At 38.9% G+C, this 14,549-nt stretch overlaps 1 protein-coding gene across 1 annotated transcript in view; it reads left to right on the plus strand.

Moving 5' to 3' along the window:
- Positions 1-12,733, plus strand: part of ETS2 (ETS proto-oncogene 2, transcription factor) — a 14,259-nt gene extending 1,526 nt beyond the window's left edge. The window contains exons 2-10 of the mRNA XM_010723612.2: positions 1,701-1,772; positions 4,296-4,416; positions 6,425-6,544; positions 6,967-7,167; positions 7,967-8,050; positions 8,845-9,087; positions 9,220-9,483; positions 10,150-10,268; positions 11,208-12,733. Coding sequence (XP_010721914.1) covers positions 1,701-1,772; positions 4,296-4,416; positions 6,425-6,544; positions 6,967-7,167; positions 7,967-8,050; positions 8,845-9,087; positions 9,220-9,483; positions 10,150-10,268; positions 11,208-11,423 — 1,440 coding nt within the window. The 3' untranslated portion in view covers positions 11,424-12,733. The remainder of the gene's footprint in view (positions 1-1,700; positions 1,773-4,295; positions 4,417-6,424; positions 6,545-6,966; positions 7,168-7,966; positions 8,051-8,844; positions 9,088-9,219; positions 9,484-10,149; positions 10,269-11,207) is intronic.
- Positions 12,734-14,549: the final 1,816 nt, after the last annotated feature.

Raw genomic sequence — 14,549 nt, forward strand, 5'->3', positions numbered from 1 at the left:
AAAAAAAAAAGGCTGGTTGAATTAAGGATGAATGGTTGTTTAGACTGGTGAATTTAATGAAAAAAATGAGGATGCTTGCTGAGTGAGTCTCGCGCTGTGTGAAATTCTTTGGTGCTCAATGAGATGTGTAATTTAGATCAAATATTAGCACATGCTATTTGAGGTAAAACCCATCATTCCGTGGATTGCACTTTTGGGTAACATTAACGAAGGATAAGTGGACTATTCCTTTTATATTAGGCTGATTTATGTTGCTTCAGTGATAAGCCCCATACATCTAATAACTGTGAAGTTGAAATGGGCCTCTCAGGTTGAGGACTCTTGACTTTTAAGTGATTGCAGACATAGGAGGATGAAAGGGATATGTGGCTGTTGGGTATTTTTCTTCTGCTAGATGGACAGATGTTGAATGTGTTGTCATTTTAGCAACTCTACTTGTTTTGTGGTTTTGGTTTATTTGTTGTGTTGTTTGTGTGGTTTTTGTTTTTTTTCAAGCTCTAATTTGACATCTCTTTTCAAGTTCAAGATCGTATGTTGATTTTTGTGTGTATTGAAATGGCTTAAGAGAAATTGCTTGTATTTAGTAATCACAATTTTGTGGCAATAATAGTGCTCTCAGTTGCTTTGTGTAAATAGGAGTACACGTTTTCAGACAGTTTCTGTGGAACAAAACAACGCAGCACAATGCAATGACAAAGTAGAAGGAAAATTGTTGAGACAACTTGCCACAGTCTAGCCTGATAAGGTATCATTTACCGACACCCGAATTATAGCATCGTGATAAACTTGAACAATGGCAGTAAAATCTGCATTATTCATTGTATTTGATCTCTCATGGGATAAGGATCTTATCACGGTGTTCCTTGAATCATATGTAAGAGAACATGTTATACAGCCCTCACACAACCCTGCTTCTGGTGGCACAAGGAACTTGATAGCCTTGACTTGAGCAGCATGAAAGTGCTGTCGGTGGTCTCAGCTCTGAGAAGGGCGTTTTATTGCATGAACCCTTTTTGACTTGTATGCCTTTAGTAGGCTCAAGTTTAAGTGTGCTAATTCAGTGTTTGTAAAATAGGCAAAATAATGCATGTCAGAGATGCTGTATCTAATGAAGGAAGCAGGTTGTTGGTATTTGGAGCTGGTTTTCAGAGGTAATTCATGAGAAGAGTGAGCAAGGCAAATGTCAGTCTGAAGGTGCTACAGTGAGCACTGCTGCTTCTCTTCAGTTCTTTAAAGGCAAAGTCCAAAGTGAATTGTGGTGTGTAAGCATGAATATAGTAAGTGAAGGTAAACAACGCTTCATGTTTAAAATAATGGGTGGAAGGTACAAAATAACTGCAAGCAATAGGTACTTGATGGGCAAAGGACTTCTGAAGGCTTTCATGACCATCTAATGGGATGAGCTACTGAAAGCATTCACTTAGGGTACTAGAAGTTAATCATCCTCTTGTGCACTTGTTTCACAAAACTGTGCTGATTCCTGGGAGAAGTCTTCCAGGAAAAGCTGTGTAAGCAAGATGAGAATTTTGCTGTATATGATTGGGATGCAGACAACATGGGGGGAGGGAGGGAACAAAAACAGCTTTGCCTTTACCACACTCAGAGCTGTTCTGCAGTCTGTGCTAAAGCAGTAAGATGCCTCTTAACATCCTTGCTTTCTCAGTAGCAGTGCATCTCACGTAACCCTTCTTGTTTTTCAGATGAGTGAATTTGCAATCAGAAACATGGATCAAGTAGCTCCTGTCTCCAATATGTACAGAGGAATGCTCAAGGTGAGCTCTCATGAGTGAGCAGCTTCTAAACCCCTCTGATCTCATAAATTTTTTTCCTAAATAAAGGACCCAGGGCTGGCAGCATGGTTGACCTTTATATGTCTATTTTGAGGAGAGTAGTGAAGTGCTGTTCTCTGATGTGACTAGTTAAGTCTGATTTGTTCAAGAGCATTTTATTAAAAAAGGAGGTTATTCTCTTATTACATGCAACTAAGTCCAGCACTTAGTAAGAGACCAAGGCTAGTTACTCAATATATTTTTATTGGTGGATAAGCTGCCTCTGTTACCTTGTTTTGAAATGAACTTACAAACTGAAGAGAAACCGAAGCAAACTACAAAGATTCCATTTATTAAGTGCTTCTGTGCTCTTATTCACACCAATTACGTTTTTATTCCAGTGTCATTTTTTAACACAGCATTTATTAATGTGAATTAGACAAGGATTAGGAGGACACTTTAAATTCTCATTAACTTTGAGCAATGTACATGTTTTGAAGAATCATTTAGTGAATCTTTAGTATTCTGACTCCTGATGTTTTATGGCCTCTCTTAACTTTTTCTCTTGCCCAAGCAACAACAGTAGGGTACAAAAGAGATCCCCTAACTTGACAGCTGTGTACATCTGGACGCAGTAGCTGTTTTTAAGCAGATGTTCAGTTGTGATATAATTAAGTCAAAATCAATATGTAGATTCTACTGCTCTGTAGCTGCTTTTTTGTTGCTGTTGTTGTTATTTTGTTCTGTGATAATTAGTCTTAACATATGTTGAAAGGCCACATAAAGTGGTTGCATGGCTGATAGGGCAAGCAGAGTTTATTTCTACATTACTTTGTTTTTTTTTCCTTCCCTTTAGTTACCATTAAAACAAGAACCTATTTAAACACTAACCTTTTTGAAATATGAAACTAGTACAGTATAGATTTTACTCATTCACATGCCACAGCATTTTTTCCAGTGACTCAGGATAAGGGTCAGCTATTTACACAAAATGCAGGAGTTTCCAGATTATGTTGAAAGAACTTGCCCTTTCTTCTAGGTACGAGCGATGAGTCAGTGCTTTTATCTTGTAGCGTACCAAGTATTCTTTATTAACAGTTGCCCAATGTGCCAGTAGCTTGTTTTGTGTGGTTGTGAGCTTTTTTTCCACAGCTTGGCACTGACTCTTTCCAGTACCTGTGGTGGGCACCTGGACTGACTGTATAGAATTTGTCTCCACCGTCTGGCTCCCGGTGGGGATTCCTGAAGCCAGTTAACCCCTAGAGACATGATATTGTGTTCTTCCACAGCTTTTTCTTCTGTTTCTTCTTTGTGAAAGCCTCATAGTGACACCAAAAGAAAAGTTAGTGGGTACATGAAAATACCCTTGCAGTTGCAGAAACACGATTCAGGTTGCTTTTGCCTCATACCTGAATACAGCCCTAAAGCATCTTTGTACTTTGCTTTGGCATAAGCTGGTATACCACTGCATGTATGAAAGAAGGAAGTGTTTGCAAGATGCCTTAGTCTCCACATCTCTGAGCTGCAATAGCTGCTGTTTCTGCTATGGCTTTTCAGAACAATTTTCTATCTTGAGATGCTTTTAAAATCTCAGGGGCAACTCTTTACCTCTTTTTGCTTCTGGATATGACAGATACTGTTTCCTTGTGACTAAAGGGCAAGCTGTATAAGTTGTTTTTAAAGTTATTTTCTCCTCTTTTGCATTTTCCTCCCTTCCCCTTATGAGGCTGGAGAGCTCTAGTGGTTGTACTCTGTGTTTCTAGGATGCACAAGTCAAGTATGCAAGTTTTTAAAATGTACCAGTATCTGTAAGGCTGCCATATGCGAGTAGAATTTGTTTTTACCTGGGCTATTTTCTTTATGCTCATGTTTATCTCTTTCTGTACGATTTAATTAGCAGTATTTCACTGAATGCTTGAAGACTGCAAAATGTAGTGGCTGCCAAATCATGTAACTCACAAGCATAGAAGTCCTTAAGTCTTCTAAAACTGGCTGTATTACTTGAAGTGATGTACTTCAGGCTACAGTTCTGTGTTGTTGTGTGTTTTTTTTTTTTCCTGAAAATTGCATACACCTATTGTAAGTCATGCACTACCAATTGCTTCTCCAGCGCTTACCCTTTTGCCATCAAAATCCCAAGTGATTAGTGAATTTCACAGGAGAAATGCTAAGATTTCTTCAGAGCGTATCTGAGAGTGTGTGTTTGTGTATAGATATATATGCATTCTCTATTGTTAAAAGTATCAATCACAGGAAAAGCTTAGAATATCCTTCCTTGGCTTTACCTGACTTGTAGAATGTGCTACACAGTTAGTACCGTGGTGTGAGCATTGGCTTCTTGTATGTGAATACAGAACAACCGTGTTGCGATTGCGTTCAAGTATTTCAAAGGTACGGCTTAGTTGATTCAAGGTAGTGGTTGTGCATGATCTCAAAGTCTAGGAAGTGGTTGGGTTTGGTTTCCTAGCAGCACTGCTGTAGGAAAAAATCTAATGTTGGGGCTTCTGTTATTCTGTTGCTTTGCAGCGGCAACCAGCGTTTGACACCTTTGATAGCTCCAACTCCCTGTTTGCTGGCTATTTTTTATCGCTAAATGAAGATCAAACACTCCAGGAAGTGCCGACGGGATTTGATTCTACTTCTTACGGTAACTTTTAACTCTGTTCCTTGGGCCAATCCATAGGTCAGAAAGAAATATGTGGGGTCTGAGTGCCAGATAATTTCCCTAAAAACCAATCAATAAATAAATAACAACACAAAATAACACCTCGTTTTATTACGTGGACTTCTGTGTACATATTTGATTTGAACCATGTGAGTTGCTCTGTTGGTAGTTGCTGTTACCTGCTCTGAAAAAGAGTGGGAAGTGGGAGTGAGTTTAAGATAGACTGGCACTCCACAGAAGAAGCCTTAACTGTTATTAATGTAGATCTTGTTCAAGGCAGTTTAAAATATTTAAATTTAAACAAAAAAAATTATAAATATTTAAACTTACAAATTAATTATGGTTGAGACATTGCAAATATTCAGCAAGCTCCTATTTTGACCCTCTGACATTAAATCCCAGAACACAGGAATGCTTGTTCCCTTCTCTTTTCCCTAGGAGTTTGTTTTAGTCCTTATTTTAAAAAACAGAGACTGTTCATATATGTTTTTGTGTGTATGTGTTTAGGACAGTACGTGCCGACAGTTCTGTGTAAATCCTTGCCTGAAATCCCTGACTAGCTTATTCTAACTCCCCCTCCCTCCCAAAAAAAGTCAGTATTCTACCCAAAGCTGCCTTTATTTCCTACTTGGAAAGTGGATTAAAAAAAAAAAGCCTTAAAACGTATGAAAGACTGCCAGTCACCTTCTCTGGTCAGCAAAGCAGGTTTTAACTGATATTGAGGATGGGTGTGGTACAAACAGAAGTAAAAATGTGGCTGGCACTGAGCTCTGTTTACTGGATCAAGTGGAGCCTGTTACCTAGTCAGGACCTAGGAAAACAAGAAGAGCCACACATCTTCCTGAATAGACTTGAAGTCTGACTTCACATACCTTGTCACCGTTATATGCTTCTCAAATAGCAGAATTTTCAAGTGCTACCTGTGTGCTAGTTTTCAGAGGCTCCCAAATATTATTCAGGAGTACCATAGTGAGGTGGTTCAGGTATCCTTAAATTACCCCTAGGTTAGCAGTGTCAATCACAAACAAAATACCATTGAAAGCTTTTTTAATCTGAAACATTCAGGTGGTCTGGTTGGTTCATCTGGTTGGGTTTTTTTAATCATCTTTTGAGCACTTTCAGAATAATTTGAGGCACATTCCCATCAGAATTCTTCAACAAGATGGAGTGGAAACAAAATTTGTCCATAAAATAAATCTGGGCAGCCTGATCCCGTGGTTGGTGACCCTACGCATAGCAGGAGTTGAAATTAGATGGTCTTTGAGGTTCTTCTGAACCCAGGCCATTCTATGATTCTACCCATAATAGTAATCATTTTTCATTTCAAATCTAGCTTGAATATAACCAATTAACAAACATAAAAATCAATCACGTGGATTAGTAATTTATGGATGATGTTGTTTTTGGATTTCATTGTATTATTTTAGGCACTGCGTGACAGCTTGTGACCTGTCACAGCTGTTTGATTTAGGTGATTTGAGGGATACATGGGAAGGTTGGAAACAGTCCACTGGATCACATTGTTGAGTAGTGCATGCTAGTTCTTCATAACCCTATTATCAGTTGCATAGCTCTCAGACTAACTTAAGACTGTCTGGAGTTATAATAAAAAAGTCTGAGGTCAAATTATAGATGAGAAAATAGGAATAAGCAGTCTCATATTTCCTTTAAAGAAAAAAATACAGTAAAAGTTCACTAAAACAAAGGCATGTTGTCCAACTATGAAGAGTCAGTAATGATTTATGTGATGAACAGCAGCAAAGCTTTAATTTAGCGTGATGCAATTTTATCAACCCAGCACTACAAAGATTATAATGTTGAAAATATGTTAATTTGAAAATGGATCTACCTTGTTTGTTTTAAAACACCTAGTTTCCAGCAGCCTTTTACTTATTCTTCAAATGGTATAGCAAAAACCTGCCACTTCTTTGACTGGCCTAAAAGCTAATGCATCTCCTTTTTCCCCTCCTCCCCCTATTCTTTCTTGTAGAGTCCAACAACTGTGAATTGCCTCTGTTAACCCCGTGCAGTAAGGCTGTGATGAGTCAAGCCCTGAAAGATACTTTCAGTGGTTTCACAAAGGAACAGTGTCGGCTGGGTATACCAAATAGTAAGTGTTTTCTATTTATAAGGTCTTTTTTGATGCTAAGGAGGACACTGAATAGCGGCTCTTTCAAAAGAGAAAGAATGATGTCAGTAGGGAATACAAGAATGGATCCTATGTGAATCTGGCACAGCTTGACTTGGAAGGAGTAAACTTGCTGGTATTAAAAATGGGTGCATAGACAGCTCATATTTTGGCAGCATAAGAGAGTCGACGAAGCTGAGGACATCTCTGATTAGAAGTGAATGCAGAAAGAAAATAGAGAGCTGCTTTTCTTTAAGTTCAAGAATACATTCATTCTGAAGCTTAAACTTCAGAAGTAATTGGGTTAAAAGTTTCTTTCATTCGCTGCCTTTTAATGAAGACTATTTCAGGAGCTGACAAATGTTAGGATTTCTCTTAAATGCTGGATGCTTTCTGTCTTTCAGATCCCTGGCTGTGGACTGAACAGCAGGTTTGCCAGTGGCTTTCATGGGCTACCAATGAATTTAGCTTGGCAAATGTGAACATCCATCAGTTTCTTATGAGTGGCCAGGACCTCTGCAACTTGGGCAAGGAACGCTTCCTGGAGCTTGCACCTGACTATGTGGGTGACATTCTGTGGGAACACCTGGAGCAGATGATAAAAGGTATCTATGGAGCCAGAAAAAGCTAAGGCTTTTCTGACAGAAGCAGAAATAGGACTCTTTCAAAAGCTAATGTCACTGTGAAGGATTTTTGTTACGTATCAAAAGTCAAGATGAAGTGTAAAGTGTGGTTAATGAAAGCATTATTAGAAGTAGTACTGCATCCATCATATCAAAGTGCAAATGCAGGTATCTGCTGAAGTCATTCTGTGTTCAGGCAAAGTACCTCTTGCATTCATGTTTTATTTGCATTAATAATTGAAATAATGAGATTAAGGCTACTGTAATACTCATTTATTAAAAAGACATGTAGTCAACCAGAAGTTAGGCAAAACTTGCTGACAAAGTCACAGGTATCTAGTTTTATTCCTTTTATATCGTGTTCTGAGATTCATCAGTGAAGAAATGTAAAGGATGCCTTAGAAAGCATCCAAACTCGTTGCATATGGAGTTTTAGCAACATCATCAGTGTTCATCCATGTGCTCCCTTGCTTTTGGAGCATAACACTCTATAGTTGCAAATGTTAAGATCTTTAAATTATTGTTGTTTCATTGTTAAAATACCATTCATATGGAGATTTTCAGGTGTGCTGGAAGTCATGAGGTTTCTTTTGGTGTTTGTTTTTGTGGGATTTTGAGGGCAATTTAGGGGTATTTTTTCCCCTCTGAAAGAGTTTGATGCAGTATGCTAGTAAAGCTTATGTAAATGATGACCCTAAAATGTTTGAGTCAGAAACCTTTCTTATACATGTCAGATCTTTAGAACTGTAAAACCAAGCTTTCTTTTTTCTCCACCTCTCAGACAGCCAAGAAAAAGCACAGGATCAGTATGTGGAGAGCTCTCATCTCACCTCGGTTCCTCACTGGGTCAATAATAACTCCTTAAGTAAGTATCTTAAGAAATTTGACTCTTCAGATATTGTAAGTTTATTCTAAGAACGTCACAGATCCTTTTTTGAAAAAGGCACCAGAATACTTACTGTGCATCATTGAGAACACTTCAATTGCTGCAGTTCTTTTTCCTAGTATTGTTTGTCATCTAACTCATACCAGAAATCTTTTGAAGACTAAAGGGTATGGGGGGGGAAAAAAAAAACCAACAAATTTCCTCTTGGAATGCCAAAGCCTACATCTGTGGAGCAGAGTGACCACTCCCACCTCTAGCAAACAGCCAAAAAGCAGCAGCAGGAGCTATGTTTAGCTTTTCTGAAGGCTGTGGAAGCATAACAGAGCTTTTAACAGTGTATGGCATAACCATAGAGACCAAGTGCTAGATCCTTCAGATTGTGCTTTTGGTGCCATATTTTAATGAACCACAGTTTGATCTCTAGATTAGCTTTATTGCATCACTTAATGATGAGGGCCTGCCTCAAAACCACTTAAGTTTCTCCAGCTTTTTCTGCAGCCTTGCAGTGTCTTTCAAGAACAAACAATATACGTATTTGTGGTGTGAAGATACAGATGGAGATTAACGGAGTCTGACTTGGAGACAGTAAATGGGAGTCTCATCACTGATGTCAGTAGCCTTTCTAGGAGGTCCACAGCATCTAATACTCCTCTGTCAAATTTCTAAAGAGGAAAACTACTTAGTGGCACAGCTGTTGTGGGGTTCTTGAGGTGTATTAGTCTGTTTAAGGAGAAAACCACTTAATTCATTCTTTCATTTTTTTTTTCTTTCAGCTGTTAATGTGGATCAGACCCCCTATGGTATGCAGATGCCTGGGTACCCTAAAGCCCTCAGTTATCCCAAACCCAATCTCCTGAGTGATATCTGCCAGACCTCCACAGGACCAAATCTCCTTAATCCAGAACAAGACTTTTCACTGTTCCCTAAAACCCAAGTAGATGCAGTTAGTGTGAACTACTGTGCAGTAAATCAAGATTTCACAAGAAATAATCTGAACTTGCTGATAGATAATTCTGGTGAGTTACTGTCTGTATGACAATAATGGATTCAAGGCCATATTCTTTGTCTTTTCCTCCCTTGCATAGTTTATGTATACAAGCTTGAAAAGAGAAGAAAAACATTATTCTTTCTTTTTTTTTCTCATGAAGGTAAACTTAGAGAACATGAATCTAGTGAAAGTGGTGCAGAAAGCTATGAAAGCTCAGATTCAATGCTGCAGTCCTGGAACAGCCAGTCATCACTAGTGGATTTACAGCGTGTGCCATCCTATGAGAGTTTTGAAGATGACTGTAGCCAGTCCTTGTGTATGAGCAAACCTACGATGTCTTTTAAAGACTATATTCAAGATCGAAGCGATCCTGTAGAGCAAGGGAAACCAGTTATACCAGCAGCGATTCTAGCTGGCTTTACTGGTAAGTAGTGGAGCAAAATGGTCACTACTCATGCAACATAAATATTTTCTGTAAATGCATATCTGTGCTGATAGAGTTGTGTAGTTGTAAAGTGTGTCTCGTAGTGTGGTTGAAGTCCACAACTCTTGAAGATTTTCAATTTTAAGTGTACATAGGGGAAGTCTTATGGGACTATCTGTCTAAAGCAGGAAAACATGGATACATCAGAATGCTGTAAATATCAAATGCACCTTCTGATTATTTTGAAAAAAGGAAAGCTTGGACAAAGCCTTCCCTAGTTCTGGATTCCTGCAGATGTTGGCTTGCCTATTAGGACCTTGTTCCTATAGTCCTGGTTGAAACCAGATTTTCCTCTAGAAAGTCTGCCAAGCCAAGGGAGTGGAAGGGAGGGATGAGGAATCTACTTACAAACAATGGAAGACATAGCTTGCATCAGATCCATTGTTTCCATGAAAAATTTTAATTTTAACTTATCTATGAACAGACTTGTAGAGGGAAAATCTTAACAATAAAGCCTTTTTCCTTCTATTTAAAAACAGACAAAAAAAAAATCGGACTAATAACCAGATTAACCTTGTGATCTGAATATGGTTGCATATATTGATGGTGATACGAGCTTGCAGAACTATTAATTATGACTGGTCCCCACCCCTGCTCTCTTAACAGGCAGTGGACCTATACAGCTATGGCAGTTCCTGCTGGAGTTACTTACTGACAAGTCCTGCCAGTCATTTATTAGTTGGACTGGAGACGGATGGGAATTTAAACTTGCTGACCCAGATGAGGTATGTGTTTAATTGTGGTATACAGAAAGATTTTAGGGTCTCATCTGCTATCTCTGGGCCTCCTCTTGACTATAAAGCATTTGTGAGATCAGACACTTGCTGAAATCTCTTCATCTGCAAATACTTTACTGTGTGGTCAGGACTGCTGTGGGATGCTCCCCCTCCCCTGGGATTATCAGCATTTGCTTATAGTAATGAGAACACATTGCATAGCTTGAAACTTAAAGCATACAAAGTTAGATGTTTTGACAGGCTAAGCAATACTGTAGGCTAGCTTACTGAATACAGTGGAATCAGCAACGTCTGGGATTGCACGAATTCCCAGGGGAAAGAGCACTGAAGGTATTACAGCTCTTCTAGTAAACAGCCAATGTGATAGTGCTGCTTTTTAAACTTGTTGGGAAATCATGGCTTTAGTCATGAAAAATGAGGAGACCATACCTTTGTTTCCTGATTGGTGCTTCCAGTAGGAAAGTTACTGTATTGAAAGATTAGGATTCAGGAGACTTTAAATCGTGTTTTGTTTCAAGAAGGGAAGGGGAATCATCAACTCCAAGGAACTTCTTAGAATTAAACTTCCATTTAAAAAGCTGTCCCTTGCTTCTCAATAGCAAATTAAATCTTTGTGTCCTGTTTGAGAAAGGTGACTACATTTCACTTAAGCTTGATCTTAAAGATATTTGGGCCCATCCTCTGCAAGAAAGTGTTCTTGCTGTCATTTGCAACCACCACTTTGTCCTGTATGACATACTTTGTCCTGAAGCTCATACTTGTCTTGGGGTTTGAGCCACCAACTCCTGTATTATCCAAGTTTGGGACACCCAAGCAAGTAAACTGTTTTGATTGAAAGGAGCTTTTAATAACTGCCTTTATCAGCTGCTGACAGAAAAGTGTGACTTGAAGAAACCCTTTACACTTGTTTTCTTTTTGCACTGGCAGGTGGCACGGAGGTGGGGAAGGAGGAAAAACAAGCCAAAAATGAACTATGAGAAACTCAGCCGAGGGCTGCGCTACTACTACGACAAGAACATCATCCACAAGACCTCGGGAAAGCGCTATGTCTATCGCTTTGTGTGCGACCTGCAGAACTTGCTGGGGTACACAGCGGAGGAGCTGCATGCTATGCTGGGTGTGCAGCCTGACACTGAGGACTGAGCCCAACCATCTGGTGCTGCACCAGCAGGGAGTGCTTGTTGGGACTGTGACCAGGAGCCGTCTGCAGTCAGTTCTTTTGGCTGTTCGGATGGGTGCAACTGTGATGAAATAAGGACCTTGACTGATTTTGTAACCAGGGGAAGTTGGAAGGAAGTGGCCTTATTTCATCAGTGGCTTCAGATGTTGCTGTGTCAGGCACTTGAGCAGCATGGAAGTCGATACAGATCACAGCTCTGTCACGATGACACAAAAATGCTTTAGGGTTAAGCATTTTGACCACCTATTCTGCCATATAAAATGTTTTGGCTACTTACACTGCCATGTAATGATGGGTTGGCTTTAAAACCAAAGGTTGGATGAGGAAACTGGTGATGGAGCAGAACAATGGCTCAGATTCTTTTTTCACATGCCGTCATCCTTGCTTCCATCCATCATGCGATTATTTAAGAAAAACTAATTTATTTTAAAAGAGCGGTAAGAAGAATTGATATTAATGTTTTGTTCTCAAGCATGTTTTTTATTATTATTATTATTACTCCAGAAATGTGCTGCATAGGTACATGAACACTTTGTGTCCAAAACCACATGTAGCAACTCTTTCAAAAATGAAAAAACCCTCATGAGAAAGGAAGGAAAATCATACCATTTCAATATTCAGTTTTGTATATATTCTGTGATTCTTTTTGCAACTACGTAATGTTCCTATTTAACAGATACTGTATAGTGTAAATTAAACTAATTGTATGTGTTGGTTTTTTTTTTTAAAATAGGACGAATGTAAACCTATTGAGTGGCTATTTCATGTTTGCAGAAGGTTGTATATCCTAGACAAATATTTAATTGGCCTCAGAGACAACATAAGTACTGAGTATGCATGCATATGGTATGCCAATGACATGACACTGGGGGGTGGGTGTGGTGGGAATCCAGCTCAGTGTTTTGTTAAGACTGAAGCTGGCAGTTCTTTGTGCATTTTGGCATTTTTACATGAAACTAATATTATATTCTGGGGCATTAAGGGCCTATTTGTGGTTTCTTCTTTAACTGAAAATGAAAATACTAATATGGATAAAATTAACTTTTTCCTTTATAAATGGCATATGTTTTTCAACTTCTATGCATGTCCTTTAAAAAAAAAAAAAATTTATATACAAGCCTTATTTTTTCAGTTGACTTGTCTCTTCTTCCTGCAGTTTATCCTGTATGATTAAGATATGAATTCTATTTTTGGAATAACTGTGACTCCTTTTCAGAGAACAGGAGGGATTTATGTAGCAGCTATTTTTACTGCACAAAAAGAAAAAAAAAAACACCATAAAACAATTCACTGGAAAAATGTACTTTGTAAGAAAGCTTTATTTTTTATTGGAGCTTGGTGTACATTTAAATGTTGTAAAGTGTGAGAGGTTTAAAAATGAGTCCTTATTAAAACCTCTTGAACAAGGGAGAAGAAGGTATTGTGCTTCTTTACCTCGATATTACAGAGTGTAAGGGAGGGTGGGGGGGGAGGAAATCCTCCAGCCTGCATCTCTGTGGAAGTGTATGGGGGAAAAACAGTAATAAATAAATAAATAAAATAGAGCAGTGAAGAACTTCTAGAGAAAAATCTGTAAGACTCTTGTAGGCTAATGGCCTTGGACCAAGTTAAAGGTATGCCAGTGTTCTCTGTTTAGATTTAAATTAGAAAGAGAACTGGTGGTTCTGAATTGCGTTGCGTATTAATGTGTAACTATGGGTAAATATAGGAGAGAGCAGGTGTATGAAGACTGCTGGTGCTTGACCTGTTCCTGCTTCTGTCTCACAGTGGACCTACTATTCTACCTATCTTGGTCTTGTATTCTTCTCCATCCCTCCATGTTACAGAAAAGCAAAAGGAAATAAGAAACCATTAACTTTAAATCATCTATTAGAGAAATAGGAAAATGCAATGTTAATTGCTGCTTTAAAAGGGACTTTCCCTAGGTTTCTTAATCTTTCTATCAAAACGTGGCTGTTGATCTTGCTTTCAGGATTGTCATCTTGGTGTAGCAGCACGTTAACAACTTGGAGAAAATGGACATTTTTTTTATTTTTTAAGAGTATGCCCTTCTAAATGTCTGGAGCTGAAAGGCTAGACCTGCATCTTGCATTGTAGCTGCAGTCATATCCGTACACTTGCAGACAGCTTCCGTTAGTCTTACTTTTATGATCCCTGTGAAGGAAAAGGAGCCTCCCGCATCCTTCCTCCTTCACCCCAACCACTGCTGCTGGCTTAGGTACAACCCAGTGAGTGCTGGCCACAGATGGTCTCATTCTGACAGTGTAGAGGATGATAGGGCATAAAGCAATCTGCAATTCCATGAGTTGAGACAGAACTTGGCAAAAAAGAGAAAACAAAAAAGAAAAGTTTTCTTGGGCTTTGGGTAATATTCCTAAAAAGATATCGCTGCATTTTAGCTGCTTGAATGATCTGATCTGATTAAGTTAATTCTTTTGAGATGAGATACTTATTTATCAGGAAATAGTGTATAGTCTACAATGATTTTTTTTTTTCTTCTCTGGGTGTCTTTCATCTGGGCTACAAACCTGTGATCTTTCTCTCAGTCTGTATAAGTTTCATTTTCAGTCTGTTTTCCTAAGCACAGATTTGTTTTTCACTTAGACTGAAAGATAATTTACCTCTTGCTTGCATGGTCAATGCTAGCTTAAACCTAGAGACTAAAGGGAAGTTATTTGCTTTGCTCACTCAGCAGAAAAAGCAGAAGCAACCAACCATGCTAATACACAGCCTGCACCGCTGTATCTTCAGAAGCAAAATCTGGTATCCTGCACTGGGTTGAGTCAGTGCAGTGGTACAAGCTGCAACTCAGTGTGACCCAGAAGACAATCATTAAAGGGTATTTTGTAAGAGCGCACAGAAAACACTGCTCTGTTTTCTCAGCCACCCAGAGTCAAAGAGGCTGTTGAAAGTCTGGCTAAATTCTTCATCTTCTCCTGGACATGCCTCCCTGCTCTTCCTACTGCCAGCTTTCCTCTTGAGATGGCAGCCAAAATAAAGTGTTGCAGTTGGCACCTGCCCATAGTTGGCCTGTCACCTCCAATAACAAAGTTTGATTTCAAAGCCCTCTTTACTCTTTTATATATATA

This window comes from Meleagris gallopavo, chromosome 1 (genome assembly GCF_000146605.3).
Source record: "Meleagris gallopavo isolate NT-WF06-2002-E0010 breed Aviagen turkey brand Nicholas breeding stock chromosome 1, Turkey_5.1, whole genome shotgun sequence".
NCBI lineage: Eukaryota > Metazoa > Chordata > Aves > Galliformes > Phasianidae > Meleagris > Meleagris gallopavo.